Source organism: Mustela nivalis, assembly GCF_964662115.1.
Source record: "Mustela nivalis genome assembly, chromosome: 3".
Classification (NCBI taxonomy): Eukaryota; Metazoa; Chordata; class Mammalia; order Carnivora; family Mustelidae; genus Mustela; species Mustela nivalis.
The window spans coordinates 51,489,750-51,517,081 of record NC_139022.1 but is presented as its reverse complement, the minus strand read 5'-3'; the positions used below and the strand labels follow the sequence as shown (position 1 = coordinate 51,517,081).

Here is a 27,332-nt window from a genome sequence, read left to right as displayed (position 1 = left end):
CTCAGTTGGTTGGGCAGCTGCCTTCGGCTCAGGTCCTGATCCCAGCGTCCTGGGATCGAGTCCCACATTGGGCTCCTTGCTCGTCAGGGAGCCTGCTTCTCCCTCTGCCTCTGCCTGCCATTCTGTCTGCCTGTGCTCGCTCTCTCCACCTCCCCCTCTCTCTATTTAAATAAATAAAATCTTTAAAAAAAAAAAAAAACAAACCCATTCCTATGTTTTCTTCTCTAAGTTTGACGGTTCCAGCTCTTATATTCACGTCACCAGAACATTTATTTTTTGTGTACAAGATGAAGCTGGGGGTCTAATTTCTTACCACGTACATGGATATCTAGTTGTCCCAACACCCTTTGCCCTTTGTTGAAAAGACTACTCCTTCTCCATTGAAATGTCTTGGCACCCTCGTCAAAAATCAAATGACTGGGGGGTGGGAGGTTGGGGAACCAGGAGGTGGGTATTATAGAGGGCACGGATTGCATGGGGCACTGGGTGTGGTGCAAAAATAATGAATACTGTTATGGGGCACTGGGTGTGGTGCAAAAATAATGAATACTGTTATGCTGAAAATAAACAAAAAATAAATTTTAAAAACATATTAAAAAAAATATCAAATGACCTAACTGTAAGGGTTTATTTCAGGACTCTCACTGTTATTACACTGATCCTGACATCTATCCTTAGGCCAGTACATCATCTTGATTACTATATTTTTGTATGAAGTTGTGTTATCAGGAGTATGGGTCCTCGAAATTTGTTCTTTTTCAAGACTGAGCTGCTTGCGGTCCTCCACAGTTCATCTAAATTTAGCGATCAGCCTGTCAATTTCTGCAAAGAAGCCACGTAACATTATGAAAGGGACCACAATCTCTGTAGACTACTTGGGCAGTATTGCTCTTAGGCTATAACAATATCAACTTTTCCAAAAACTGAAAATGGGACATCTTTACATTTACTTAGATCTTCTTTACTTTCTTTCAATGGTATTCTGTAGTATTTTGTGTGAAAGACTTCAACTCCTTCTATTATTTTTTTTTTTGAAGATTTTATTTTTAAGAGACCTCCACGCCAATATGGGGCTCCACCTCACAACCCAGAGATGAAGAGTTGCACACTCTACCCACTGAGCCAGCCAGGTGCCCCCGTTTAATTTACTATTAAGTATTTAATTGTTTTAGGGGTGCCTGGGTGGCTCAGTCAGTTAAGCATTTACTGTAGGCTCAGGTCCTGATCTCGGGGTCCTGGGATCAAGCCTCGAGTTGGGCTCCCTACTCAGTGGAGAATCTGCTTCTCCCTCTGTTCCTGCCCCTTGCTTGTGCTCTTTCTCTCAAACAAGTAAATAAAATTTTTTTCAAAAAAAGTATTTTGTTCTTTTTGACACTACTGTGAATGGAATTGTCTTCAGAATTCCATTTTCAGATTGTTCACTGTTGAGGTATAGGAATACAAGTGATTTCTGTATAGTGATCTTGTATCCTGCAACCTAACCTTACTTATTAGCCCTAATGGTTTGTAAGTCTCCTGTTTAAAAGCAACACCCTGGGGTGCCTGAGGGGCTCTGACAGTTAAGTATCTGACTCTTGATCTTAGGGTCTTGAGTTTAAGCCCTGCACTGGGCTCCATGCTGGGAGGGGAGCCTACTTTAAAAAAAAAAAAAAAAAAAGTCACGCCTTCAGGATGGGGAAAATAAGTAAAAGCAATGCCTTTATAGAGAAACAACTGGCAGATTTAGTAGTCAAGCCTCATTTTAGGCTAGGGTTTGTCAAAATTCAGCAAAACCACCAAAAATTGAAAGTCATTATTATTCTTGAAAACGTAACTCTAAGAAGCCGTCCAGTGGAGCACAGAACACTCTGTATACAACTCGTCAGTTGTATATACGTAAAATGTAAAGGAGAACAGACTTAAGATTTCCATTCCTAAATTCACTCATGTCCTGTCAATCCCTATATTTATATAAAGTATGACTTTTCTGTTTTTAGTTTGCCAAACACTTCTGACAGAAATCAAGAAATGTATTTGACAGGATTTCGCTCTGGTCATTTAGGGGGAAAACAACACGCTTTTCCAAATTACGTTCTTAAATGTGCCATCTCCCCATTGGTATCTGTATCCCTTCTCTTTTACTTGGACAGTCAAATAAACATGGCTGGTGTCCCCATAGAAACAATCCAAGGAAAAAACCCAACTTTGAGATTCCCTATCCATCACACTGCTCAGAGAAAATCAACACTTACCAAACCTCTCCTGCACCATAAGGGCCACCTGTTTTCCCACCTGTGTGCTCCCGGTGAAGGACAGCAGGTTCACCCGCTCATCTTTGGCCATTGCTGTGCTGCAAGGGAACAAACAAGGTCACCCAGGCACAGAAGTCCAGCAACGAACGGCACCAACTCCTCGCACCAATCCAGAGCACTGACATGCTTCCTCACCACAGAATGGCTCTCAGTCAAAGATACACGTCAGTCTATCCCAAGAGTGCAAAGGAAGGTCTTCATGAAAATGAACTAGATTTTCACAAGCAAAACCATACAGTCCAACAGGCTAATCTGATTTGGGAGCTCTCAATAAACGAAAATCACCTTGAGGACATTGTTAAGGATCAAAGTCCTGGGGCACCTGAGTGGCTCAGTTCGTTAAACGGCCAACTCTTGGTTTCAGCTCAGGTCATGATCTCAAGAGTCCTGGGATTCAGCTCAGGTCATGATCTCAGAGTCCCACATTGGGCTCCACACTGAGCAGGATGCCTGCTTCAGGATTCTCTCTCCCTCTGTCCCTCCTCCCACTCACTCTTGAGTGCTCTCTCTCTCAAATATTTTTTTTAAAAAAGGATGATATACATTGTAACCTTAGCATTTCCTCTATGAGCATCCCAATTACGTGGCAGACTCCTAAACTATTAATTCTTTTAAGAATTAAAATTCTGGGGCGCCTAGGTGGCTCAGTGGGTTGAAGCCTCTGCATTCAGCTCAGGTCATGATCCCAGGCTCCTGGGATCGAGCCCCGCAATCGGGCTCTCTGCTCGGCAGGGAGCCTGCTTCCTCCTCTCTCTCTGCCTGCCTCTCTGCCTACTTGTGATCTCTGTCTGTCAAATATATAAAATCTTTAAAAAACAAAGGAGGGGGGCACCTAGGTGGCTCAGTTGGTTGGACAATTGCCTTCAGCTCAGGTCATGATCCTGGAGTCCCTGAATCGAGTCCCATGTCCGGCTCCCTGCTCGGCAGGAAGTCTATTTCTCCCTCCGACCTCTCCCCTTTCATGTTTTCTTTCTCTCAAATAAATAAATAAAATCTTAAAAAAAAAAAATTAAAAGTCTGAGGGACACCTGGGTAGCTTAGCTGGTTAAGCACCTGTCTTTGGAAGATGCTAGGGTCATGATCCCAGGGTCTTGGGATAGAGCCCTATGTCCAGCTCTGCTCAGCAGAGAATTTTCCTCTCCCTCTGCCAGGTGCTAACCTTGCTTGTGCTGTCAAATAAATAAAATCTTAAGGAAAAAAAAGAATTAAAAGTCTGAAGACTACAGGGAAACATCCTAAATATCTCTCATGGAAGCTCACTTAATGAAGACTGTGCTAGGATTTCCAGTTATCTCTAAGAAATATAGACCAGACACCACAGATGCAAATCTCTTGGCTCTTGGTTCAGGGCTCCAAAGGGCTTGGTAGCAAACTAGCAGATCAACCAGCGCAAGAGATAAACTGTAAGGCTAGAACTGCTTGATGGGATTACACACCGAGATGTCCCCAGGTTCAGCAAACCTTAGCACTGATACTCTAAGTACCGTTACCTAATGCACAAGTAGCTGTTACTTAATGCATGCCTGTAAACACTCCCCCCTCTGAGCCAGTCCAAGACCAATATGAAGGATGGATGCTCAAAGAGCACAAATGTTGTAATGTTATAATATTTCACTAGGTACTCTACATGTGGAAGTTGTATTTCCTGCTATTCTCTCATTCTCATCAAAAGACGAATGTATTATTCCTTTCTGAAATGGGCAAGTGGAGCAGTACGGTAAGTGAAGGAGGGAGACCAACATTTCACCCAAGCCAGTGCGGGCTATAAGGCCCGACTCCCAGGGACCTCTGGGGAAAACACACCTAATCAATATCTAAGCCAGCAGTAGTAACTTCAGCTTTCATCACGGATCAGGGCAATTACAGCTCCCGGCTTAGGAAAAGGCTCTGATAGGATGCTGAGTTAAAGAAACCACAAAGCCTGCATGTTGTAGTATTCCACTTACATGAAAGGTTCCCAAAAGGCACACGTACAGAGACAGAGTAGAGGAGTGGTTGTGGGGGAGTAGAGGGGATGCCAAGTGACTGCTAATGAGAATGAGATTCCTTTTTGGTCTAATGAAAATGTTTTAAAAGACCAGAACGGTAATGGTTGCACAACAATGTGAATCTTCTAAAAACCCCTCAACTGTACCTTTTTAAAGAGCGGATTCTATAGTATGTGAATTATACAGCAATTTTCTAAAAAGAATACATTTTTTAAAAGAGGCTACATTCCCAGAGGTCCCTTTTATTGGTCAGCTGAAGAACCTAGACAACAGGACAGGTTCTCAGCTGAGGGATACACCAGAATCCAATTCCACAGCTTTGGTTTTTCTAAGTAAGCACCTCTATGAACTAACTGGCAGAAAGCCATAGACTCCTCAATGTTACAGGAGTTTTTCTTTTTCTTTTTTTTATTTTTTTATTTTAAAGACTCTATTTGACACAGAGAGAGAACTAGCAAGAGAAAGAGAGCACAAGCAGGGGGAGTGGCAGACAGAGGCAGAGGGAGAAGCAGGCTCTCTGCTGACCAAGAAGCCCAACATGGGGCTCCATCCCAGGACTCTGGGGTCACCACCCCGAATGGAAGGCAGATGCTTAACAGACTGAATCACCCAGGTACCCCAGGAGTTTCTTATTTTAGACTATAAACACCTCACAAAACTAGCTCTGGGCAATTAAAAAGATAATCTTATTCATCCTCCAACAAAGGCTATGTCCTAACAAAGGCAAAGCCCAATGACATACGAGATAACAATGATACCCCAAAACCCCTCCCTCCTCCTCAGCTGTCCTGGGTTTCATTACTCTAATAAAGAAGATTCTAACCAATGAACCTGAAGCCCTTCAACAAAAAGCTGCTCTGCGCCCAATGACTTACCCGATGTCCGCTCCACCGCAGGTCAAGGAACAGATCGCACCAGGCAGCTGATTATCCTCCAGAACCTTGGCTATTATTCTAGAAATGGAAAAACAATTACGGAGAAAGGGAACAATTTAGCTTCTTTCTTTCTTTCTTTCTTTCTTTCTTTCTTTCTTTCTTTCTTTCTTTCTTTCTTTCTCTTTTTACGATTTTATTTATCTATTTGACAGAGATCAAAAGTAGACAGGCAGGCAGGGTAGGGGGGAAGCAGGCTCCCTGCTGAGCAGAGAGCCAGATGTGGGGCTCGATCCCAGGACCCTGAGATCATGTCCTAAGCCAAAGGCAGAAGTTTAACCCACTGAGCCATCCAGGCACCCCAACAACTTAGTTTCTAATAGTTTTTTTATTTTATTTATTTATTTATTTGACAGACAGAGATCACAAGTAGGCAGAGAGTCAGACAGACAAAGAGGAGGAAGCAGGCTCCCTGCCGAGCAGAGAGCCCATGCGGGGCTCAATCCCAGGACCCTGGGACCATGACCTGAGCCAAAAGCAGAGGCTTTAACCCACTGAGTCACCCAGGCACCCCTCTAATAGTTTTTTTAAAACTAGAATAATTTTGCACCACCTGACTTTCCCGTTTGAACTCTTTTAACCCCTTAGCCCGAGTCCCAAACACACAGGCCTGGATTTCACCGGACATATCAGACACAAGGATTTCTAACACCTTAAAAGCACGACTTATTTTCCCCTAAAATCTTAAGAAGAAAAATACATGGAGCACCTGGGTGGCTCAGGCTGTTAGGTTTCTTTTTTTAAAAGATTATTTTAGGGGCACCTGGGTGGCTCAGTGGGTTAAGCTTCTGCCTTCAGCTCGGGTCATGATCCTGGGGTCCTGGGATCAAGCGCCACAATGGGCTCTCTGCTCAGCGAGGAGCCTGCTTTCCCCCCTCTCTGCCTGCCTCTCTGCCTACTTGAGATCTCTGTCAAATAAATAAATTAAGAAAAAGAAATCTTTATTTTAGAGAGAGAAAGAGAGCGCAAGCAAGTGAGCGCACCAGCCAGGTGAGGGGCAGAGGCAGAGGAAGAAGCAGGTTCCTCAATGAGCAGTGAGCCCAACTGGAGGCTCAATCCCAGGACCCTGAGATCATGACCTGAGCCCAAGGCAAATGCCTAACCGACTGAGCCATCCAGGTCCCCCAAATGTCTTGAGTTGACTTCAGCTTGGGTTATCATCCCAGGGTCAGCAGATTCATCCCGGCATTAAGATTGTCCCTCTCCCTCTCTGTTACTCCCTCCGCCCTGACCTCTCTCCCTCCCTCTTAAAAGAAAGAAAAAAGAGGGTGCCTGGGTGGCTCAGTGAGTTAAGCCTCTGCCCTGGGCTCGGGCCATGATCTCAGGGTCCTGGGACTGAGACCCACATCGGGCCCTCTGCTCAGCAGGTAGCCTGCTTCCCCCTCTCTACCTACTTGTGATCTCTCTCTCTCAAATAAATAAAATCTTTAAAGAAAAAAAAAAAAAAAGAAAGAAAGAGAAGAAAAATACAACAAAAAAAGATACAAAACACTGGCCAGGTAGTTCAAGTGTTCATTGTTTTCGAAGATTTTTTTTCTTTCTTTTTTAGAGTTTATTTCCCCAAATAAATAAGTAAATAAATAATAAAGATTTTACTTATTTGACAGAGAGAGAGTGCTCGAAGTAGGGGAGGCAGCAGGCACACGGAGAGGGACAAGCAGACTCCCCACTGAGCAGGGAGCACGATGTGGGACTTGATCCCAGGACCCTGAGATATGAGCCAAAGGCAGATGCTTAACCAACTGAGCCACTGATGTGCCCTGTTTTCAAAGATTTTCTGCCCAACTATGAACATATGGCTGGGTTCAAGATGACACACTGGTCGGAAGGCATTTGTTTGGTCTCTTGCCCCAGGTCCATTAAAATGAAGGAAAGGAATAGAAAGGAGTAAGGACTATAACCTAGAAAAATGAAGAAAAGGAAAGGTAGTTCCCACCAGCAAATGAGAAGTTCAACCCATCTCTGCGAAGAGACACCAGCCAGGGAAGTATCAAGGATGAAATGGGGAAGAGGCCCCAAACTTAGTTCTGCTAAGAAGACAGGGCAGAGGGAGCTGGACCTGCCAGCAGAATCTAAGCAAATTCGAGACTAGTGTCCACTGGTGTCACACCAAATCCTTGAGTCCAGAAGCATCAGCACCCTCCACCTTAGAGCACTGCAGGCCAAGAGAGCGTTTTCTAAAACATTATCCTACTACTTAACATTATTCAAGTTAAGATCATAAATACAGTTCAGTGCCACAATGGGATATATATAAAAAAGGGCTCCAGTGATCCTGGTTTCTCTGATGCGGAGTTCTTTCATTCACTGAGCATCCTAGGACCCTCGGGCCCAAAGACAGCCAAGGCTCTTTTCATCCATTACCCTAACCTTCTAGCCACTTCTTAAATTAAAAAAAAAAAAAAAAAATGTCCAGGGGCGCCTGGGTGGCTCAGTGGATTAAGCCTCTGCCTTCCACTCAGGTTATGATCTCCGGGTCCTGGGATCGAGCCCCACATCGGACTCTGCTCAGTGGGGACCCTGTGTCCCCCTACTTTCTCTATCTGCCTCTCTTGCCTACGTGTGATCTCTGTCAAGTAAATAAATAAAGCCTTTAAAAAAAAGAAAGTCCAAATTCTATACCTACTTCCATGAAAAACATACTGTTGTTATATTCTCCAGTTGTCCCCCAATATGTCCTTTTTATCGGTTTTCTTTTTTCCTGTCCATCAAGGATCACAGGTGTAGCTGTCATGTCTGTGACCGGGCATCAGGTTGTACAATTTCTTCCAGGGACTGAGGGTGTATCTACCATCTGCACAAGGAGACAGACTATTCTTCAAGGGAGGGGATTCTGGTTTGTGCCTAGGAGCTCACCAAACCCTTTCCTGTACTGCATGAGCCCCTGACACTGGATTAACTCTCTCATTCTCCCGCCCTGGTTGCCTGATAAATGTTGGAGTATCAACAAGTCTACAGAGACACATCATGACTTATGCGAGAAATGACCCCTGAGCTGGTCAACGCTGAAACCTGGAAATGCGAACCTCACGCGTTTTGTTCGTCCCTGAGCATAGGGACTCTTGGATTTTCATGTCCCTTGTGGGTAGCTAAGAGCTCTGCCTAAGGAACTGTTCCAAGACATTTTGGATCCTGAGGGTCAGGAGGCTTTTATACCAGGGCCCCCCGCCCCAAATCTGTCCAAATCAACTCTCATCTCCCTACTCCTGCATGAGCTGCTACAGAGACACAGAATGAAAAGAAATACTGGATGTTATCCTCCCGGCAAACTAGGACCTTTCCAACATCCTTCTGAAGAGAAACGGGCAACGCGTGGTCTTGTCGTCATATACAAATCTGAACGTTTAGCTCAATTTATAAGAACTACTCAATTTATAAGAACATTACGGCACCCTTGGTGAATACCAACAAAACCTAGCATCATTTTACTTACTGTATTCTGTGACAAAAACAGGTAATCTCCTCAATTATGTCAAGAACAGGCCATGTTCCCCTATGAACATTTCAAATCCTTCAGTCTGTTTAGAGCAAATACATAAATAAGCTCAAAACAGCAATCACCTAGAACATTTGAAACTACTGTCAAAATAGGTATTTTAAACCAGCTGCTTAATAACAACTGGCAAGTCTGGTTCACTATGTTGAGAGAACTGTCTTGGGGTTTTTTTTTTTTTAAACTCCCTGGGAGGCAGCTCTTTCTGTCCGTAGGTCCTATCACTGCGCTTTAAGAAAACCAAATTTTAACAAAGAAAACAAAACAAAAAACCCAACAACAAAATCCAAACCAAAAAAACCCAAAAACCAAAAAAACTGCCTGGGAACCTCATCATTTTTATAGATATGTTCTGTCTTGTGCGTTTTGCAGATTATCATTGTCTATAATACTTAATTATAATTTAAGTATAATTATAATCAAATTTTAATTATGGTAAGCCAATAACTATTTAACTACTCAATTTAATTACTTTGCCTTGGAGGATAAAGCTTCCTCAATATCACCACACATTTCTTTCAAGTAAATACTAATACACACACTATTCTCTTTTTCCGCCCATGTTTCAATTCCTAAACTACTGTCCCTAAGTGAACTTTTCACATTAAGGACCCTCTTCCACAGAGACTCCACATGCTTTCTCCGAGCAATTCTTCTATCAGAGAAGGCAGACCATGCAACCAATGGAACATCAGAGACAGTCAACAACTACCACTCTACATGGGAAGGCATCCTCTTCTATACAGTCTCCAAATTCCACAATGACAGATTAGTAACACTAATTTTATGACCTAACCAGAATTGTCAATTTCTCAAAAATGAATAAAAAAATCTGTAATCCAAAGATGAAATACATTTTAGACACTCTAAGTATCAGTAGAACAGTATTACCATTTCTGTTTTGCTGATCACTTATTAAACAAAAGCAATAAAGTATTAGCTGGGTAGAAACCAAAAACCATGAACATGTTCAGCAGTTACTAAATACTGCTCCTAAATTGCACGACTTCCTTCCCACTGGATTTGTTTGTATTTCCCAAGTGACATAAGGTTTGTTAAGAGCTCAGTTTCAGTATGTTAATCAATATTTGGCATGTTTCCAAAGAGCTATGAAAGAGCTCCATATACTGTAAAATGATTATCAAAATGTTATTACAATCAAAGGAGAAAGATGTTATATAAATTTACTGCTTAAGTAAATGTGACTCTTCCATTGAATTAAAAATCAGTGCCAACTGGGCGCCTGGGTGGCTCAGTGGGTTAAGGTCTCTGCCTTCAGCTCTGGTTGTGATCTTGGGGTCCTGGGATCGAATCCCGCTTCCAGCTCTCTGCTCAGCAGGGAGCCTGCTCCCCCACCCCCGCCTCTCTGCCTACTTGTGATCTCTGTCTGTCAAATAAATAAATAAATTCTTTAAAATTTTGAATAAATAAATAAATATGAATCAGTGCCACCCTTTGAGATAATGCAACACTCAGGAAAAAGCAACCCACACATACTTACTTTGTGACAGCTACACTAATGAGCGAAGTTGTTGGAGCTCCTTTCCTTGAGAGGGTTAAAAAAAAGAAAAATGTAACTGAATTTGGTGGAAATCATAATACCTTTTACTGTCAAGCAGAACCAAAAGTCTGTGTGACAAATTCTGTCCCAATCAGACCACAGAACCTGATAACTGAAATAAAAACCTGTCCTTCTTCAGCTTTGTGTCTCGGGGACCCAAGGGACTATAAAACTTCAAGAAACATAAAATGGCAATTCTAAACCTGCCCGCTGCACTGAACACAGGAACTGTTATATTAACCTTTGTCAATTATGGAAATGGAATTCTATCAACATGAACTTCAGAAGTTCCCCAGAAGGCACGCAGAGCTGAGAAAAACCATACAACTAGTCTTTATGGACTGAAACACCAGAAAGCGTGGGTCTCTTTGGCAAGATGGTGTCAAATCATTAATCTCCCAGCGATGCCTGGCTTTTGTAGACGGTCTGTGAATATAATCACCTGAACACAACATTACAGTTAAGTACGTAACTAGTGAGACAAATGCCAAGCAGGCTAAGACAACTCTCTTGGCTTTCCTGATCTCACCATGGAAGCTCAAAACAGGAAAGTGTTTTGCCATCTGCAAATAGGCATTTCTCAACTAACTTCTACTATCACATATTTTATAAAGTTGTAAAAGTTAATGTATCAATGGGAACACTGGCGAAGGACCGAAGAATCACTTGGGAATTCACTATGAAATTTTTATGGAAAGGGGAGAAAAAAAGTCAAAATTTCACAAGGAAGGTTGTGATTCTTCCCAAGTTCTTTTTTTCTCCAACTTTTTAACTTAGTTTTGTTCTTAGAGGGTGGTATAAAGGCTACATCCGGGTCTTTCTTCCCAGTTTCTGAAAGCATTAACAGAATCCTCTGGAATAATCCCCAGGGTATATGTTATGCTAACAGGGAGTTATGTTAACAAGGTGATTTAGGGAGGGGGCAGTGCTAGACAGGGATGTGATGGGGGCTGGTCACTGGTCACCATAAAATCCAAGGCCGTGATCGAACTATCAGCCCTCCAGAACTCCATCTATGGGGATGGGAGGAGGGCTGAGAAAGTCCAAACACATGTCCAACGATTTAATCAACTGTGCCTTCGTAAGGAACCCGCAAGAGAAACTGCAGATACCAAAGATCAGTGTAGCTCCTTGGTAGGTAGGGTGCCGTGCCCCAGCTCAACTGGGAGGAGGCACAGAAGCTCTGCATCTGGGACCTTTCTACACCTTACCGTAGGTGTATCCTTTAAAATCAAACTTTAATCAAGTGTCTGGCTAGCTCAGTCGGTAGAGGACGAGACTTTTAAAATCAAACTGTAATCATCATTAAATAGAGCATTTTCTTGAGCTCTGTGGGTCATTCTAGTAAATTACTGCAACTGAGGATTCACGGGTACCTCCTAATTTATACAAGACTGGCCAGAACTGCAGATGTCCTGGGTGATCTGGGACACTTGTGGCTTACATCTAAGCCTTGAGGAGGACTGAGCCCATAAACCTGTAGAGCCTGTAACTAACTCTTACAGTATATCCACTTGGGGTGGAAAGAGCTGGAAGCCAGAGTGGGGACAAGCCATTTGCCAAAAAAGTAAAGCAAAAAAAGTATTGTTACCAATGGCAAAATTCGCAGTAATAAAAAAATCAGCACCATACAATTAGCAGGTGTGACTTGTATGTCCATTAAAGAGTAGGATATTAGAAAACATTTCAATACATTTAAAATCCTTCAGGCTGTTATGCCCCAATAATGTTATGCCCACGATTAAAGGAGTGAGACTGATACAAAGCGAAGGTCAAGCAAAGCTTTATTTCACGCCAAGCATCAAGAACCTAACAGAAGGTTCGGGGCCGCACCTCTTACAAGAGAGGGCAAACAAGAGAGGGTGACCCTTCTCTGCAAAGGCCATGCAGTTGGGCCTGGCCACGCACAGGTGGCCAATGAGATTGTAACATACACCGAAAACTCCACAATGATGCTAGGTGACCAATTGAGTTACAATTTACCCTAGTAGATATTTGAATCAGCCTATTACACCTTGCTTGGGATTGGCACCCAAAAGGCAGGGCCCATACTCCTTGGTAACCAGGGAGACAGTATGCACCCCCCCCACCACCACCACCACTGATCCGGATGTCTCCACCTGGCCTGACCCACCTTTGTATCTGGGCTTTGTTACCTGAAGCTGGTTTCAGGGACTTGTCTCCAAGTAAATCCCCTGGGGGAAGGGGAGCAGGGACAGTTTCTAAATAGGTCCTTATAAGGCAGTACCTGAAAACAGCTACTTTTATCATCTTACTACCACTTAAGAAAGTGAGGTCTTACCAAAGGCAGACATTCCCACAGATCATTGCGATGGCGTTGTTCCAGCCATATACTGCCACAGGGAAGTTGAATGCAGTGATGATCCCAACCAGGCCTACAGGATTCCACTGTTCAATGAGGGCGTGGCCAGGTCCTGAGGACACGGGATGGGGCAGAACACTTAAGCTAGTATCTTAATGCATTTGATGGTACTAAGAATCTGAAATCATTCATTATGAGAAAGAAGGTGCACCAGACCCAGGGTGGACTCCGGGTGCCTTACAGTGGCTCACTTTACACAGGTACATTAATTAGCATACAATAAAGCTGTTGTTACTACACTAGGTTATAAAGGGTACTGATCTTGTGCCTCTGATCTTATAGGAGCTCTGTATGGAGCAGGCAGCATCAGCACCCTCTGAAAGACAAAGAAAACGCCAAGAGGTGATGAGAGTTGCCCTGGGGGATGTGAATGCCAAGAGCATGACCCCAGAGCCGAGATTCCTGTTCTTTACATTGTCTGTCAAGTCCTCCGCTGACCTCTTCCAAGAGAGAAAAGGTGGCTCATTTAAATGAAAAAAAGAACAGCTCTAAGAATCACACGTATGGTAAATGAATGAAGTGCAAAAGTCTGAGTTCATGAGAAATGAACTCAGTATCATTATCATGATAAATGATAAATACAAAGAAATATATGTATTCTATATACAAATTTTAAATATACTGTCACCCACAGTCTCTCAAAGGGGGTATTTTTTTTTTTAAAAGATTTTATTTATTCATTTAACAGAGAGAGAGAGCTAGAGCAGGAACACAAGCAAAGGGAAAGAAGAGGGAGAAGCAGGCTTCCCACTGAGCAAGGAGCCTGACGCTGGGCTCAGTCCTAGGACCCGGAGATCATGACCTGAGCCCAAGGCAGTCGCTCACCAGATGAGTCACCCAGGCGCCCCAAGCAGCATATTTTAATCAAAGGAAGCCAGAGCAGAGAACTGAAGCAAGAAAGGTCACAAACTGAGTTAAAACCACAGACCAACTAGGAAGGTGGGGCTCCCAGCTGTCCATCTTTCTGGACAAATTCACTGCAGAACATGGAACCCAGCAGTGGCTATCCTCCCTCCCTGGCCCTCCTTTAGTTGAGCTCAATTCCCCTGGAAATGATGTACTGACACAGCCTCTTCCTGGCCCCTCCCCTCGCTGTCATCCTCCCCAGGAAGGCTAGCGCAGCCCTGATGCCCTCTGTCCTCTGCTTACAAGCCTGTGGTGTCTGGATGGCTACTCAGCTGCCCTCAGGACAAAGTCCAAGCTCCTGACCAGGACAGGTCTCTCCCCTCACACAGTGCCCTCAAGCTACACCGAAGCAAGGCAGCTACCCAAATAAGCCAGGTCCTCTCATGTTAACTAGCAGACTTCTTCCCAAGGTCAGAGCACCCCTGGCCCAGCACTCCACCCCTCTCAGCCTTGAGGCCTGATCTTGGATTACTGTCTCTCCTAGGGGCGTTTCCTGATTGCCTCACAAGGCTGGCTCAGGGTCACCACCCTCCCCTGCACCCCATCACAGTACCCACCATGTACTTTTACAATTATCCCATTACTTGTCTCCCACTTCCCTCCCACTCTAAAATGTCAGGTATCTTTAAGCTTTAAATTCTTTCAGGACAGGGTGCCTGGGTGACTCAGTTGCTTAAGGCTCTGACTTGATTTCAGCTCAGGTCAAGCCCTCGGGGTCATAAGATCGAGCCCTGTGTGGGGCTCTGTGCTGGGCATGGAATCTGCTTAAGATTCTCTCACTCCCTGTCCCCCTACCCATGCCTCACTACTATGCACACTCACTTGCTCAATCAATCAATCCCTTCAGGACAAGGATAATAATGCCTGACTTGATCAAGTATCACTATCAGTTCACCTGGTACCTGGTGCACACTCAGTAAATATTTACTACATTAATGAAATCAAAGTCGCCCAAAAGCCTCTACATAGACAGACTAATAACCTACTTTTCTAAAAAATGTGCCTACAGGGGCGCCTGGGTAGCTCAGTCATTAAGCCTCTGCCTTTGGCTCAGATCATGATCATGGTCCTGGGTTCAAGTCCCACATCGGGCTCCTCGCTCAACAGGGAGTCTGCTTCTCTTTCTGCCTCTGCTTGTGCTCTGACAAATAAATAAATAAAATCTTTAAAAAAAAAAAAAAAGTGCCTACAACTGAAAAATATTTTAATTGGTGAGGTAGACATCTCAGTAAGTATATATCAAAGAAATTCCTTGTTTGCATACATATGCTTCTCCAAACTGACAATTTACTTTTTAACTCGAAAAGCCTATTGGAAATTATCAGTAATGGGGCACCTGGGTGGCTTAGTCAGCTGGACATCTGCTTTTGGCTCAGGTCATGATCCCAGGGTCCTGGGATGGAACCCCACATGGGGTTTCCTGCTCATTGGGGAGCCTGCTTCCCCTCTCGCTCCCTCCCTCCTCCCCACTTATGCTCTCTTTCTCTCTCAAATAAATAAATATTAAGAAAAAGAAAATGATCAGTAACATAAAACATAAAATGCCTCTTGGCTAATGGGAATCATTGCTATATACCTAATTAAGGACAGTAAAAAAACAAAAACAAACAAACAAAAACCTCCCAATTCTTTCCACCAATAGGAAATTTACCAAATATGCCAAGAAAAACAGGAAAATTTGCTCTTTAAAAAAACATATTCCTGGGCGCCTGGATGGCTCAGTGGGTTGAGCCGCTGCCTTCAGCTCAGGTCATGATCCCAGCGTCCTGGGATTGAGTCCCGCATCGGGCTCTCTGCTCAGCAGGGAGACTGCTTCCCTCTCTCTCTCTGCCTGCCTCTCTGTCTACTTGTGATCTCTGTCTGTCAAATAAACAAATAAAATCTCTAAAAAAAAAAAAAAAAAAAAAAACATATTCCTGGGACACCTGGGTGGCTCAGTCAGTTAAGCATCTGCCTTTGGCTCAGGTCATGATCCTGGGATCCTGGGATGGGGTCCTACATCGGGCTCCTTGCTCAGCAAGGAGCCTGCTTCTCCCACTGCCTCTCCCTCTTCCACTCCCCCTGCCTGTGCTCCGTCAAATACATAAAATGTTTAAGAAAGAAAAAAAAAAAACCCAAAGTGCGGGATTAGGGGACAGCAATCTCCATTAAGTATGACTTTCAAAATATGTTACTAGACTATCAAAATTAGCTTAACATTGGGGCGCCTGGGTGGCTCAGTGGGTTAAAGCCTCTGCCTTCGGCTCAGGTCATGATCCCAGGGTCCTGGGATCGAGCCCCGCATCGAGCCCCGCATCGGGCTCTCTGCTCGGCAGGGAGCCTGCTTCCTCCTCTCCCTCTGCCTGCTTCTCTGCCTACTTGTGATCTCTGTCTGTCAAATAAATAAATAAAATCTGAAAAAAAAAAAATTAGCTTAACATTTGTCATATGATACAGGATTTAGGTCATTTCAGATTTTTCCTAGTGATACTACAGCAAACACCTTTATATACAAACCTCTGTCATATTTCATATTGAATATTTACTCAAATTAGAGTCTTGAAACTGGTATTAAACCTTGGGCCCTTTGGATTTATTTTCAAATTGTTTTTGCTATGGACTGGTGATTCATGTTGCCAAAAGTCCCCATGAAAGAGTGGCTATCTCATCTACAGACTTCCCAAAACGGAGTTTTGGCTTTAAAAACACAAAATTTTAACAAGGATCTTGATCTGATATTTTCACCTATTTTACGTTTGTGAGTACAGAGATTAAAGACATTTTCATATGTTTACACGCTACATACAATTCTTCTTCTGCAAACTAATCATAGCCAGAGCATATTTTGGAGTACGGTCTAAGAGCACAGAACTCTAAGTTTAACTGACTTCATTGCTTACTTTCAGAAGGCAAGATGGGTCCTCCAATCATCCGCGATAATCCAACAGCATAATCACAAATATCCACGTACTCTTGAACTTCTCCCACACCTTCCACTAAGATTTTCCCCATCTCCAGTGACACCTAAAACCAAGAAGCATTCTTACAACACAATTCATGTTTTAAATACTAAATTTATGGGGTGGGAGGGGACAGAGGGAAGCAAATGGCATTTCTTGTCTATTTTGTCAAAATATAAAACTTCAGAAAGTCTGTTATTATCTTAATTTTAAAACCCATGAATTTTCTTTACTCTTCCCTGTTCATCTTGTTCATCTTTCTTCTAAAGACATTTTTTATATGTATGAACTGACCCCTTTAAGCATCACAATCCTAAAATCTTAAACAAAAACACTCAACAGCCGTAATCCCCAACCCAAAGGAATGTCTATTTACTAAGAAAATACTTTACCAAATTTCCTAGTTTTTGGATATTCTCCCGCAAAGCATTTCCAATCTGTCTTACTATTTCTCCTCGCTTCGGAGCAGGAACCTAAGAAGAGAACAGAATCTTAGCATCTGATTCAACATGTAAACTGGTGTCTGTAACACGGTATTAGAAAAACATCCTCTAAAGGAACTAAATACAAACCCATCAGATGACTTTCTAATCACATCCAAACAGTATTATGGCACATCCCTAACACAGATAGCAGAGTCCCAGAAAACATCAACCAGATTATAGATTTTTGGAGAGTAAGGGTCTGTGCCAAGAACATAGATAAATTATAAGACTAAAAACAATGATGCTTAAAAAGCTTAAAATACCCTGAATACCAATAAACCTCTGTGATTCCCCCTGACATCTTCTTACGGGTCAAAATGACTGCATACCCAAATCCTAGATTCAGCTAATAAAACAGTATTCCATAACCCATTCAAATTATGATCCGCTATTTTCTGAGCATCTACTTACTACATGACAGGCATCATTCCAGGCACTGGGGCAAAAAATAAACAAGGCATTCACAGAACTAATAATCTTACTGAATCTTACTGTGAGTGCAATGGGAAGTCTTTAATGGTTTTTAAGGAAATGATTTGCTTCACTTTTTTTTTCTCTCCAAGGTTTTTTATTTTTTTATTTTTTTTAAGATTTTATTTATTTACTTGAGAGAGAGCATGAACGAGGAGAAGGTCAGAGAGAAGCAGACTCCCCATGGAGCTGGGAGCCCAATGCGGGACTCGATCCTGCGACTCCAGGATCATGACCTGAGCCGAAGGCAGTCGTCCAACCAACTGAGCCACCCAGGCATCCCTCCAAAGGTTTTTAATTAAGCAAGCTTTACACCCAAACTGGTGCTTGCACTCAAGACCCCAACACCCCAAGATCAAGAGTTCTATGCCCTACTGAGCAAGCCAGGTGTCCCTGCTTTGCTTTTTTTTTTTTTTTTTAAAGATTTTATTTATTTATCAGAGAGAGAGGGGGGAGAGAGCAAGCACAGGCAGACAGAATGGCAGGCAGAGGCAGAGGGAGAAGCAGACTCCCTGCTGTGCAAGGAGCCCGATGTGGGACTCGATCCCAGGACACTGGGATCATGACCTGAGCCAAAGGCAGCTGCTTAACCAACTGAGCCACCCAGGCGTCCCTGCTTTGCCTTTTATAAGACCACCATGCAGAGGGCACCTGGGTGGCTCAATTAACCGTCCAAGTGTCCATGTCCAACTCTTGATTTTGGCTCAGGTTGTGGGAATGAGCCCAGAGCCAGGCTCTGCACTCAGCACAGAGTCTACCTGTCCTATTTCCTCTGTTCCTCTCCCCACTCTCTCTCTCTCTCAAAAAAATAAAATAAAATAAAATAGAGAGAATCTTTTAAAAAATCAATGTGGTATAGGTGAAGCATATACCGGAGGGGAAAGAGAAGTAGGGAGGCCAATTAAGAACATACTCTAGTGCCCTAGACCAAAGATTACAGTAACTTAGTTGTAAAACTAAAGCAAGGGACACAAAGCAGATTCAGGATTAATCTGAAAACAGAACAGACAGGACACCCTAATGGAATAGGTGTGGGAAATGGGGGTGCAAGAACCACGGATGGAGCCCAGGTCTGTGGCTTGAACAGCTGGGTGGATGGAAGTACAATTCCTGAGACAAGACAGAAGTGTAAGGGGTTTATGGAGGCAAAGAGTACAGGCTGGGTCACGTGAAGTTTGCGATGTGCTTCACCTATGGAGACATGACTTCCTCAACTGTGATCACCACTCCTTTCTTCTCTCCCCTCCAGCTTTTCCCAATTAACTCAGCCTCTCCTTCAGAGGCACAGTACAGTTGTACAACTGCAACAGGCCCCAGGCTGTGGCCTGCCCGCACCCCCTCTTAGAGAGGGCTATCATGGCACTGCTCAAAGGCTGCCGCCTCCCAGAGCCTGACCCAGAACTCAGGGTTCATCTTCATGCTCTTCTTCCCAGAGAGATCACCGGGTCAGGAGAGAGCTTTTCTGGAAGGAACCTGGCATCCTACTAACCTTTTAACCATTCCTCCCCTTTGACTAGGTAATTCCATTCCCAGATACCAAGCATATACATAAGTGTACAGAGGGATAGGTACCACACGTAACCACAATGCCATTTCTAGCAGAGACAAACCAACCACCCTAATGTCCATCAACACATGACTAGTTAATATAGGAACAGCTATAAAATTGGACACTTCACACCCTCCAAATAGGAAGAAAGACTCATAAGGAAAAACTTTCAAGAGTTTTAACAGGATAACAGAAAATAGCAAAATAATACACACAATAACTAAACTTTCACTTATATTTGAAGAAATATACATTAAGATGTTAATGGTCATTTCTGGGGAATAGGATTTTTTTGGTGGGGGAGGGAGGAGGAGATGCAATTCTAATAGACTTCCAGTCCCCATATTTTCTATGTCTACAGCATTTGCCATTTTTACAATAATACAACTCTTCTGAAAACAATAAAACTTGCAATGTTACATGAATCAGCACAGATCTACATACTTTCTAGAACATGGGGTGGGCTCATTAATGTTTCAAATGAATTTAGCCTACAGGCTTCTAAGTTCAGCGAACTGGTTAATATCAACCCAAAATGGCTAATACACATTTACATTATATTCTGTGTATATATTATTCGGTCTCTAACCACTAATTATTGCACACTTTCTATGTGCCAGATATTCCGATCTTCCCCAGGGACACCAGGAAGACAGCTACAATTCAAGCCCACTAGAACCAATACCCCAATGGGGGGGGGGGGGTGGAAACAACAAACAGGTGATTTCAATCTCCTATGGTGAGTGCTGTTCTGGAGAAGCCAGACTGTACAAGGAGAGAACCTAGCAGTGTTAACTAAGTGTTGCTTGGGGTTAGCAAGCGGGGAAGAAGTCAGCTTTCCGAAGAAGTTTAGAGATCTAAGACCTCAAGCATGATTGCTGCTTGCCAAGTAAAGAGGCAGAGAAAGCAGAGGGAAATTATGGGCAACAGGAAACAAAGCATATGCAAAGGCCAAAAGTCAAGAGAGGAAATGGAGGATTTCTGGAAAATTTAGGTTTAAAGGAACCAGGAGATAAAATTAGGGGCCACAGTGCAAAGGACCTTATAAAGGATGCTTCAAAAAATAGTGGGAAAATCAGCAGAGTATTAAATGGTAGGGGGAAATTATAGCACCTTCTAAATATCATTCCAGGAGCACCTGGTGGGCCCAGTCTGTAGAGTATACAACTCTTGATCATGGGGTCATGAGTTTGAGTTCCACATTGGGCTTAGAGCTTATTTAAACAAACAAACAAACAAACAAAAAAATCACTCCAGTTATGGTCTAGAAAATAGATCAGAGATTCACACTAGGAGACCAGTAGGCAAGACAAAGATGGTGACTTGTCTCAATTATAAAGACAGCAAGAGAGATAAATGTAATTTAAAATATTCAAGACTTGGTAACTGACAGTAACTAACAGATTCTCAACCCTGGGTATATAGCAGAATCACCACCCATAAAACTTTTGGGCTAGATTCCATGCAAGACCATTCAAATGTGGCCTCTGCATTTTTGTTCCATCCTCGCAAATGACAGGACAGAGTAGTATGAACTGAGAAAGCCAAGATTAGGTCTGGGGACAGGGAAATGAGGGCAGAGTAGGCAACAAGACAGCCCCACCTCCCAGGTGAGCTTGATCGGCCCCAGCACGACAGGCCATTCAAAACCTCATGCCCTCCTGAGATGGACAACAAGACCCCTCATCCCTGCACGCTGTAATAAAAGAGCTTCCACGTAAGTGGTCTTCCTTTATGCCCTTACAGATAGCTCATTACCAGTTGCCTGTCCTCACTCTGGCTCTTCCGCACCAGAGATGGGAGGGGGAAAGGACACACTGGGGATACAGAGGAGCCTAACAGTGGCATTCTGGGCTGAAACCAGTTCATGAGAGCAGCAGAGCCAGTAGTACTCCTGACCAGGTTCTCTGTGCTCAGGTATAGTTAGGAGAAAGAAATCATGTATATAAATGATCCTCCTGTAAGTTTTTATTTTTGCCTTCAAGGAAACCACTCCCACTGAAAAACTGCAGGCCTAACACCAATGAACTCACTGAAACACACAAGGCAAGCCGAAACCATCACAGCAAAGCAGAAGCAGCCTGACGCCAGAAAGGAGCCTGGAGGGTTAAGTGCATAGACCAGGAGGGAATGAGCTTTACTCTGTTCTTGTCTGAGGCACCAGCAGCTTCTAAGTAACTGCCCCATTGACAGGAGCCCCAGAGGCAGTTAGGTAAGGCTATGCCACTTCCCTCAACTTTGAACTCAATTGCTGAGCTCAAATTCTAACAAGTGGGATCCCCTACTGACTCCACCATCACCCTGCACAAGCCATTCCCACTCAGCAACCTCATTCTACTAGGAGATCTAAAAAGAGTCCAGGAAGTAGGAGAAAGCATGGTAGGTGCGGAGGTGGGCATTGTTCAGGCAGAGCAGACTGCCAAATGCAAGCCTCAACAGGAAAAGAGCATAACAAAAAAGTCTAGTACCCTATGAAGGAAAGACAACAGTATCAGCTGCCAGCTCTAGGGCAGAGCCAAGACTAACCTAAAAGCCACTTCCGGAAAGGCAAGATCGTGAATCACATGTGCCTGGGTAAATACACACACATGTGAGAGATGTTTCTGGTCATAGGTTTCCCTAGCATTCCAAACAGTGTATGCAAACAGCGAATCCGAACGCAAATTATGGACTTTAGTTAATAATAATTGATCAACATTGGTTCTCCCACTGTAACAAATACATGGCACTAATATAAGATGGTGGTAAGAGGGAAACATGCCAAGTATGCTAAGGAGGTAGAGCCCCCCCCACTCCCTTTTACCGCTCATCACTCCGGTGACAGGGCTCAGACTGAGCCAGAAGGTGCCACTTTGGCGCGAGGATTATTTTGAGCTGAAGCCAACCAAGGCCCACCAGACTTGGGAAAAGCCTTTTTCTTCCCCCTAAAGTTTCTGAAAGAACTTACAAAGGAGATCTCTGCCAAAGAGCAAGTTATTACCAGAGATCACTTTGATAAGGAGATACCTAGCTACATGGCAGAGAAAACATTTGTGTACCAAACATTTACTCCTCTCACCTTCCTGTGAATTGCCTTCCTCCACAAGGAGCCCCAGAGCTCTGAATTCACAGAAGCCTCAGTGTCTGGCTGCCCCTGGGTCTTGGATCTTTCCTCACTGCCACCCTTCCCTGCTCCACACCAGAAATTAAAATGTTTTTCTCCTGTGATCTGTTTTATGCCAATTATTGGACCAGACACAGTACACAGAAGTGAAAAAGCAAGATTCTTCTTTCTTGGACGCCTGGGTGGCTCAGCGGGTTAAGCCTCTGCCTTTGGCTCAGGTCATGATCTCAGGGTCCCAGGATCAAGGCCCATATCAGGCTCTCTGGTCAGCAGGAAGCCTGCTCCCCCCACCCCACCAATGCACCTCCCACCTGTTTCTCTGCCTGTTTCTCTGCCTATTCGTGATCGCTCTCTGTCAAATAAATAAATAAAATCTTAAACAAAAAAAAAAAATTCTTTCTTCTCATACTATAAACCTAAAATTGCTCCCCCGACACACACAAAAAAAAGTCTGATTAATTTTTCTGTAAATAGCTTATATATAGGAAACCAATGTTTTTTTAAAATTATGCAGTAAACTTAGGCTGGTATGCAGTGCCACTGTAAGTCAAAAATTTTACACACGCCCTGGATAATAATTACAACTATGAAACACATAATGATGAAGGAAATGCACAAAATCTAACTCTAATAACTATTCTGTATAGAAGAGGATGAGGTAAGAGGATTCAATGTCATTATCTTAGTGCCTCATCCAATTTTTAGTAAAGATGTATTACTTTTTTTAAGATTGTATTTATTTGGGCGCCTGGGTGGCTCAGTGGGTTAAGCCGCTGCCTTCGGCTCAGGTCATGATCTCAGGGTCCTGGGATCGAGTCCCGCATCGGGCTCTCTGCTCAGCAGGGAGCCTGCTTCCACCTCTCTCTCTCTCTGCCTGCCTCTCTGCCTACTTGTGATCTCTCTCTGTCAAATAAATAAATAAAATCTTTAAAAAAAAAAAAAAAAAAAGATTGTATTTATTTATTTGATACAGAGTGCATGAGGGTGTGTGGGGGGGGAAACAGAGGGAGAAGCAGACTCCCTGAAGAGCAGGGAGACACCAGCAACCCCCCCACCCTCCCCCATCATGACCTGAGGCGAAAGTAGCCACTTTACAGACTGAGCCACCCAGATATCTCAAATACTCATTACTTTTACATCAAAAAGAAAAAATTATTTTGCAAACAATTAATGACACTGCTCCGGGTACCTTTCTCTATGCAGGGTGAACTGAGCACACCGTTTGCTTTTGGAAGTAGCCTTTTACTGCTCAGGGACATTTTTCATAGCGCATAATGGAACCCTAGGCCAACTTACAGCCAGATTTGGTTCAAGTACAGGAAAATGTTCTTCCCGCTTTGCACTGAGGCGACTTCCTGCCTGACAACTAAGGGGCATCCAACTCAGGACTCTCTGGGAAAACCTGTCCCTTCCCCAAGTCACCCTAGCAACATTGGATTCAGAGAAAACAGTGGCTCAGCAATCCCAAACGCAGCAGCACGTGGTGTTTGTAGCTCAGGCAGACATCTGCAAAGGCAGGGTCCTGCAACAAGCAATTCCAATGATTAACTCATTTAACCCTTACCATAACCCCAGGAGGCAGGCCGACCTAGTCTTCTCTATTTACAAGACAAAGCCCACAGAAAGAAATTCATTTACCCAGTAGAGCTGGCTTAAACCTTCCAGGACGTTCCTTTAGCCTCAGGCCTAATCTTCAGGGGACAGCAAATGGGATATTCAGACTGGGGGAGAGGTGGGAGAAAATCTACCTTAACATATAAAAATTCCGGGGCGCCTGGGTGGCTCAGTGGGTTAAAGCCTCTGCCTTCGGCTCAGGTCGTGATCCCAGGGTCCTGGGATCCAGCCCCACATCCGGCTCTCTGCTCTGCAGGGAGCCTGCTTCCTCTTCTCTCTCTGCCTGCCTCTCTGCCTACCTGTGATCTCTGTCTGTCAAATAAATAAAATCTTTCCTTTGGAAACTTCCTTTATCTCTAAACCCTCCAAGACACGTGTTGGCAACCATCCCCCAAGCATATATGGCTGGGGGATATACACCTGAAGGGTCTCATGACTAAGGCTTTATTAGATGGTAACAGATAACTTTGTGCTAAGAATAGTTAGCCCCTCAAGATTCTGGAAACCTTGCTTCCAAAATTCCTTAGAGACTTACAGTCTCCCTAATCCCCTTTCAACTTGAAAGTCCTCATGACCCCAGTACCGCTTTCTGCCCACCAATCCCCTCCCCATGCTTTAACAAAACAACCTTTTGCACCAAAGATGTCTCAAGAATTCTTTCTTGATTGTCAGCTTCAAACCCTACTGTTCTTTCCTACATCACAGATAGATGGAGGAGGAACCACCAGCTTGACCAGACTGCAGGAACTCAAGACCCTGCCCTGTGAACTGGGACTATCAACCAACTGCAGAGATGCTCCCTCCCACACCCCAGCCCCCACCCCTGCAAGAAGCTGTCTGGAAGGAGTAGGGAGAAGCAGGAAAAAGGGTATTTGTAACATAGACGGTCCTTTTTTTTTGTCCAGTGAGAAACTTGAGAAACTTCAATTGGAAATTGAAGTGCTGAGCTATATGCTACTTCAGTAAAGACTTTAAATCCACTTAAAATCACCCTTTACTGAAGGCAGATATAGAAAAGGCACTATCAGGGTGCCTGGGTGGCTCAGTGGGTTATGCCTCTGTTTTCAACTCAGGTCATGATCTCAGGGTCCGTGGATGGAGCTCCGCATTGCATCGGGCTCTCTGCTCGGCGGGGAGCCTGCTTCCCCCTCTCTGCCTGCCTCTCTGCCTGCTTGTGATCTCTCTCTCTGTCAAGTGAATAAATAAAATTTTGGGGGGAAAAAAAAGTAAGAAAGAAAAGGCACTATCCTGGGACTACAGCAGAGGAAGATTATCACTGCCCCAGATCAACTCCCACTGCAGAGAGCACCGACTGCTTGGAAGATTTTTCTCTTATCTCCCTGCAGTCACCAGAGGTCATCGTGCTATGATCTTCACACTCACCTCTGCCCAGACTCTCCATGCTTCCCTCGCTTTCTTCACCGTTTCTTCATAGTCGGCCACACTAGCCTGAATTACCAATTAGGGGGAGACAAAGAGAAAAACAAAGGGAAGTGATGATTCCCCTTTTGAGAACATCCAAGATTTCTGGAGAAGAACTGGCGTATCTCTAGGTGACCCTCAGATCTGTAGCTTAAAATCAATTTCACAGCCTGTGCTTCCCAATACTTGTGATAACCCAGTAAGACAGCTTAGAATCTAGCTATACTTTTTAAAACATTGCTTCTAGAGGCAAGGTCCATTAACCTCATCTGGGGCCAACACCTGAGATGTCAGAAATTCAGAACCATGGGCTCCAACATAGACTTCACAAGAACAGGTGATTCAGGAATGTGGTGATTCAGAAACGTGGCCTTAAATGGAAACCCCCCCCCACACACACACACAACTTTTCTGTTTCACCTTTCCTAGGACACCCCAACCCAAAGAGTAGGCTGTCTCTCCCAGACATTTTTCAACGTCCTGTGAAAAAGAAACACTTTATTCTTGGACTGTGAGACTCCATACTGCTCTTCATCACTGGCACATACCCCATGGGCAGTTTGTATTAATAAAAGCAAAACCAAAAAACTTACCTGTCGTACTCTTGCTATCGGTTCATTGTTAGCAGGACAATAGGTGGTGATAACCTTAAAACAAAATAAACAAAAAGATGAATGCTATCTATAGAAAATGTAATCCCTTCCAAAATGAGGGAACAGACCAAATGGGGGTTGTAAGGAAAAGAAGAAACTGAACTTAGATACCATATCCAAACTTGGAAGTTTTACATTAACTTTTACTACAAATAGGTCACTTAACAGAGCTCTTTTTCATTTTTGACCTAAACGTGCAGAATCATTTTGCAAAACCCAGCCTTGCCACCAAAACACTCGGTGTAAAAGCAACAATCTAAAGTAACCCGTTACTTCGCCTCTTTTTCCACAAGTAACAGACCAATCTGACAAGATTTGCTTACTCTTCGTACTCTGCCCTAGTCAGGTCAAAGAACCAACAGTGGACAAATATGGGAAAAGCCTATCTCCACACAAACGGCATAGATTAGTAAGAAAAAAAAAAGTCAAGGCATATTGAAAAGATTTTCAGGAAGAGTAATTTATCCAGGAACCTAGTATCATGCCACAGGAAAAACAGGATCAAAGTGAAAACAGGAAACGATTCAGAGGATAATTAAAAGCACCTGAATCTCCTACAGTCACAGGTAACCATAAGAACTGTTCCCTCTAACAAAGCAAGTTCATTATATCACACTCGACAAACTTCGTGGCATGCTATGTAACATTTCCTTTTTGGGTTTTTTGGTAACATCTTGTAAAAGCTTTCTTTTGTACGCAGCTTTCAAAAAAATCTGAGCGGTAATAACCTTACCTTTCCATGGTATTCTGTAAAACAACTTAATTGAGCTTTCACGGAGGGCCAGTTATGGTGCCTGGCTCTGGAAATAAAGAAATGCTTAAAATCCGGTCCTCCATGAAGCTCAGCGCCCAGTAATTTTAACAGGATTTCAGCAAACCCGGACTTGCAAACTCCAACAAAGGATTTCAGAAAAGACAGTATAAAACTAAGGCAGAACACAGGCAGACCCGTGGAGCCAGAGTCAAGCACAAAACTGAGATAATTTCCCAAAGCTAAGCGTGTGGCCTGTCTCTCTACACATCGAGAACTCTTGGGTTGTAAGCCTGCGTGGAAGTTCAAGCTCGACCAGCTCCCAAATGACGCTGATTTCTCCAAAGCACACAAAGACCTAATAATCTAAACGCATTTTTACGGCACCCTACACAAGCACATGTTTACTCTGTCGCTTCCAAACTTGCCCCCCCAGTACAACCGTCCACAACGGCAGCGGGGGTGGGGAGTGGAAAATGGGGCGGGGGATCCGGTTGGGCAGGGACCGCACTGAGGCCGCACAGATTTCCCGCACACCCGCATACCTCTCCCCGGCCTCCCCAGCTTCCATTGTATACGCCCTCGTTTTCCTCGCGGAGCCCGAGCTCCTTCAGCCAAGCGTACTGGGCCTGATTGATGAGCAAAGTGGACATGAAGGCGGCAGGCCTATTCCAAGGACCAGAGAGCCTGCTTCCCCTCGCAAAGTGCACACACAGCTGGCGAGGAACGCGCCACATACTGAGCCCTGGACGCGCGGCGTGCCCGCGCCCCGCGGGAGCGGCTGAAATAGC

The 27,332-nt window shown here is 43.9% G+C and overlaps 1 protein-coding gene across 2 annotated transcripts in view; it reads right to left on the bottom strand.

Annotated features, from left to right (window-relative positions):
• LOC309861454 (alpha-aminoadipic semialdehyde dehydrogenase) overlaps nucleotides 1–27,332 on the bottom strand; it is a 46,110-nt gene extending 18,778 nt beyond the window's left edge. For both annotated transcript variants that reach the window (XM_082724369.1, XM_082724368.1), the window contains exons 1-9: nucleotides 27,087–27,332; nucleotides 25,731–25,784; nucleotides 25,099–25,164; nucleotides 16,886–16,966; nucleotides 16,434–16,557; nucleotides 12,568–12,700; nucleotides 10,206–10,250; nucleotides 5,155–5,232; nucleotides 2,232–2,329 (exon numbers count right to left, since the gene is read on the bottom strand). In XM_082724369.1, coding sequence (XP_082580495.1) covers nucleotides 2,232–2,329; nucleotides 5,155–5,232; nucleotides 10,206–10,250; nucleotides 12,568–12,700; nucleotides 16,434–16,557; nucleotides 16,886–16,966; nucleotides 25,099–25,164; nucleotides 25,731–25,784; nucleotides 27,087–27,278 — 871 coding nt within the window. In that variant the 5' untranslated portion in view covers nucleotides 27,279–27,332. The remainder of the gene's footprint in view (nucleotides 1–2,231; nucleotides 2,330–5,154; nucleotides 5,233–10,205; nucleotides 10,251–12,567; nucleotides 12,701–16,433; nucleotides 16,558–16,885; nucleotides 16,967–25,098; nucleotides 25,165–25,730; nucleotides 25,785–27,086) is intronic.